General features: G+C 53.6%; 1 protein-coding gene across 2 annotated transcripts; it reads right to left on the bottom strand.

The window, feature by feature from the left end:
• Positions 1-71: 71 nt before the first annotated feature.
• LOC123245688 (small integral membrane protein 29-like) lies at positions 72-3,134 on the bottom strand. Of its 2 annotated transcripts, none has more exons than XM_044674681.1 (4): positions 3,080-3,134; positions 1,237-1,548; positions 1,079-1,104; positions 72-297 (listed from the first exon to the last, which is right to left on the bottom strand). In XM_044674681.1, exons 2-4 carry the CDS (start codon positions 1,345-1,347, stop codon positions 72-74), a joined length of 363 nt encoding a protein of 120 aa, XP_044530616.1. In that variant the 5' UTR covers positions 1,348-1,548; positions 3,080-3,134. The 2 variants fall into 2 exon arrangements, with proteins under 2 accessions (XP_044530616.1, XP_044530617.1); XM_044674682.1 differs by having other exon boundaries at positions 1,237-1,434; positions 3,080-3,117.
• Between the last annotated feature and the right edge of the window lie 621 nt (positions 3,135-3,755).

Here is a 3,755-nt window from a genome sequence, read left to right on the forward strand (position 1 = left end):
CCTTCCCCCACCTTGTGTAGCCCTGAACCAGGCAGGCAGAAGAGGCTTCCCTTACCAAACCCCTGAACCCTTCATTCCCCACTCTTCACCAGCCCAGAAAAGCCCAATGACCAAAATAACCCCCAGGAGAACTCGAGGGGGCCCAGGGCTCCCAACTGGGCTGACAGGGCCTGGAAGGGCTGAACACTCACCTTGGGATCCCCCACCTCACAGAGCAATTCCTGCTCAGCTTCATGCAACTCTTCTGCTGGGTCATAGCTGTACATGGGCAGCAAGTGGTGCCGGAGTCTGTCCACCCTGGAAGGAAGGGGTCCCCTAATTTCCTTCTTTCCATTCCTCAGACCAAGAGCCCTTTAGCTCAGGCGCCAAAACAGAACCTACTAGGTACACTGTACCATTTTTTTTTTTAAGTACTAACCATTGGTTCTAAGGCAGAAGAATGGTAAGGGGTAGGCAATAGGGGTTAAGTGATTTGCCCAGGGTCACAGGGCTAGGAAGTGCCTGAGATTACACTAGAGCCCAGGACCTCTGGTCTCTAGGTCTAGCTCTTGGTCCACTGATTGACCTAGCTGCCCCTTACAATACACTTTCTTCCTAGGCTGAATAAATTGAGCCATTCCTACCTCCCCAAACCCACAAAGACACTCAGAAGAGTAGCCAGATGCCATTAGGGTATTCAAGAAGAAAACCGACCAGTGGTAGTATGAGAGGGGGAATCCTGCCACAGATGACCTAAGTATATACCTAGGCACTGATCATTGCTAATAATAGGCAGCACTTATATAACAATCAAGGCTTGCAAATTACTTCATGCACTAACTCAATCTGATAAAACAGGTGTGCTGAAAGATAGGGAAACTGAGGCACCGAGCAGCTGAATCAAGTACCCAGGGCCACACCAGCTGTAAGGGTCTGAGGTGCAACCGGAACATCGGTCCCCCAGTAGTCTGTCCAGTGCGCCACCTAGCTGCCTAAATGGGGAGATCTCCCTCCTCCCTGCAGTAGGACTGCCTGCACCTGCCTGCCCCCTTTCCCTCTGGGTTGGGAAGAGTTCCCTGCTTCCTGGACTAGCACTTACCGTTTCTTCTTCTGGATGTACATCATCTGTAATAAAGAGAAGGGACATTGGGTAGTGGGCAAGGGGCTTGGCAGAACGGTCGTTCCCCCCACCCCAACCAAGAGATCCTTCCACACACACCCTACGAAGAGGCTGAAAGGTAGGACTTCTTTTCTTACCACAGCAACCACCACCCCTACTAGGGTGATGAGGAAGAAGGGGCCGAGCACATAGCCCACCATGGAGTCGCTGACAGCCCTCGGGGCACTGGGTGCTGTCGTGTTACTCATCACACCAGCAGCCAGGGCAGGGGCAGGAACAGCAAGGAGTCGTCTTCAGCATGGGGCGCTTCGGGAGGGACACCTCCACTCGGGTCCCTGGGGTCGGGGGTACAAAAGTTCTCCATTTCACTCAGGGTGGGATTCAAACCTGGAACCCCTCCAGGAGGCTGACCTTGACCTCGCCCTTCCCCTACCCGAGGCCTCAGGACACTGTACAAGAACAATAATAATATTAACTCACATTTCTATAGGGCTTTCAGGTTAGGTTAGCAAAGTGCATTTCTGCTACAGCATAATAGGACAGGAAGGTGGTACGCCAAAGGGAAAGGTAGGGCTTTAATACAAATGCAAATAGCAAAATTTCCATTTTGACTGAGGAAGAAACCAAGGCCACAAACCCAAGTGTCTCTCCTAATTTCAGATACAATCCATATAGTCAGCCAGTCCACAAGATCTACCAAAGGAATGTGCCACACCTGGGTTTAAATCACATCTGTGTGGTCTTTAAGCAAGGCAGAAACCTCCCTCTCTGGGGCTTGGATTCCCATCTTTTAAAGGAAAAAGTTGAGATATCTAGGTTTTTTCCACTCTTTAAAAAATAGTTCCTTTGTTTCACCACCACATTTAGACTCTTAATTCAAGGAAACAGACATTTAGTAAGCACCTACTGTGTGCAGAGTTCTGTACTAATTGCTGGATTAGAACCAGTCCCAGCAGAGAGAGGGAAGTCCTGACTCCAAAGTAAGAGGTGTTGGAACCCATTTGACAATGCACCTTTTTCCATTTTCCACCTTCTGGAAGCTCATATGACCACACCCAAAGGCTCCATTTCTAAGAGCACCAAATTCTTAACTCAGGGTAGAAGTAGGGAGCCCCACCACCGAAAGCCACCCTCTTTCCCAAAGGAAAATGGCAAAGTGTGACACACCCTTCATCCCTGCAAGGGTCATCCCTTAAGGGCTCCCTTAGTGTCTTCAGCTGTCCCACCCTGACACTCTGGTCTGGGTAGGGTCAGGAAGAAGCTCCTTAGCCTCTACCTTTCCAATCCCTAAAATACACAAGAGCAGGAACAGAAATTTGGGGCGGGCACAGAGTACAGGGGATGATGTCACCATCTGGTGACACTTCCAATTATTTCCCGTCTTCTCCCCAGGGCCAGTAGCACCCTTCGTTTGGCAAGAGGTTGGGAGATTTGGGTAGCGGCTTGGGGGATGGGCAGTTATCAACCCGAACCTGCCCCAGCCCCAAGTTCTGAAGATGCTGAGGTTGCCAGGACCAGGTGACATCACACTGGGATGGAGGCAACTCAGACCCAAGCAGTCTTCCAGGACAGCTCTAAGAAGCAACCTTTCATCCCCATGCCCCGTCCCCGCTGGGTAAGGTGTCCGGAGCTGGTCCACAAATTCGAGAAGATCAGGCAGGCCCGGTCCAAATATTTCCGCCTCCCCCGGTTCATGCATGCGCCGGCTTAGTCCTGGGGAACCCCTGCCTCCCCAGGCATCCGGGCATCCTTGGCCCTAAAGCCACTCCCCACAAAGGACACCCGCTCAGCTTCCCCCACTGCCTGCAGACCCAGCCCCCTTGGATTCTCGGGGGCCCTGGTAAGAGGGAAATGGGGTGCAATGTTCCTGGAGAGTTCCTGGGGGGCAGCTGCTTCTTGCCCAGCCAAGCCACTGCACTCCGGGGCACGAGCACCGTGCCCGCACTCTGCAGCCCCCCGGGCACTGCCAAGCGGCCTTACCTCCCGCGGCTGCGGCCCCGGCTTACACGGCCTCCGCAAGGCTACAAGCAAGGACCAGCCCCCCCCCCCCACTCCAGGCCCCCCCACCCCGGAAGCGGCCGGAGCAGCGCGTGACGGTAGGGCCCGGGAGAGTGGGCGGGACCTTGGAACCGAAGTAGCCAATCTGGAGGGAGGCGGTGGGAGGGGCCGAAGAGAGGAAAAAACACGGCCAACCCCGAATAGCAGGATGGGTGGAGTCCCTAAACCGCCAATTACAAGGAAGAGAAGGCAGGGGGCGGGACCAAGTTGCTACGGAAGAACGGAAGCGGAGGGCGCGGCCAGGAGCAGCAAAGGCAAGAGAGGCAAAGGCAAGAGCGAGACGTCAGGGGGCAGCAGAGGGCTGCAGCGTGGGGGGAGGGTTAGGGGAGGGTCAAGGAGGAAGGGAGGGGGCGTAGAGGAGAAAATACATCTATTTTCCCAGCATTCTTTGAGGCTGGCGTGGAAAATGGAGAAACTGGCGTCCATTCTCCTGCTGTCTCTAGGATACCCCAGATCCTTCCCTTAGAAGCTGTTAGAACCCCGGAGAAAGAGAACTCCACTTAATCTTCCCCTGTCTCTTCTCTTCCCTCCCAAAAAGTACTTTCTAATTTTTAAACTAAGTCCCCCTGCTACACAACAGCTCCCAAAGCTAATTAGC

The sequence above is a fragment of the Gracilinanus agilis genome, chromosome 4 (genome assembly GCF_016433145.1).
Source record: "Gracilinanus agilis isolate LMUSP501 chromosome 4, AgileGrace, whole genome shotgun sequence".
Classification (NCBI taxonomy): Eukaryota; Metazoa; Chordata; class Mammalia; order Didelphimorphia; family Didelphidae; genus Gracilinanus; species Gracilinanus agilis.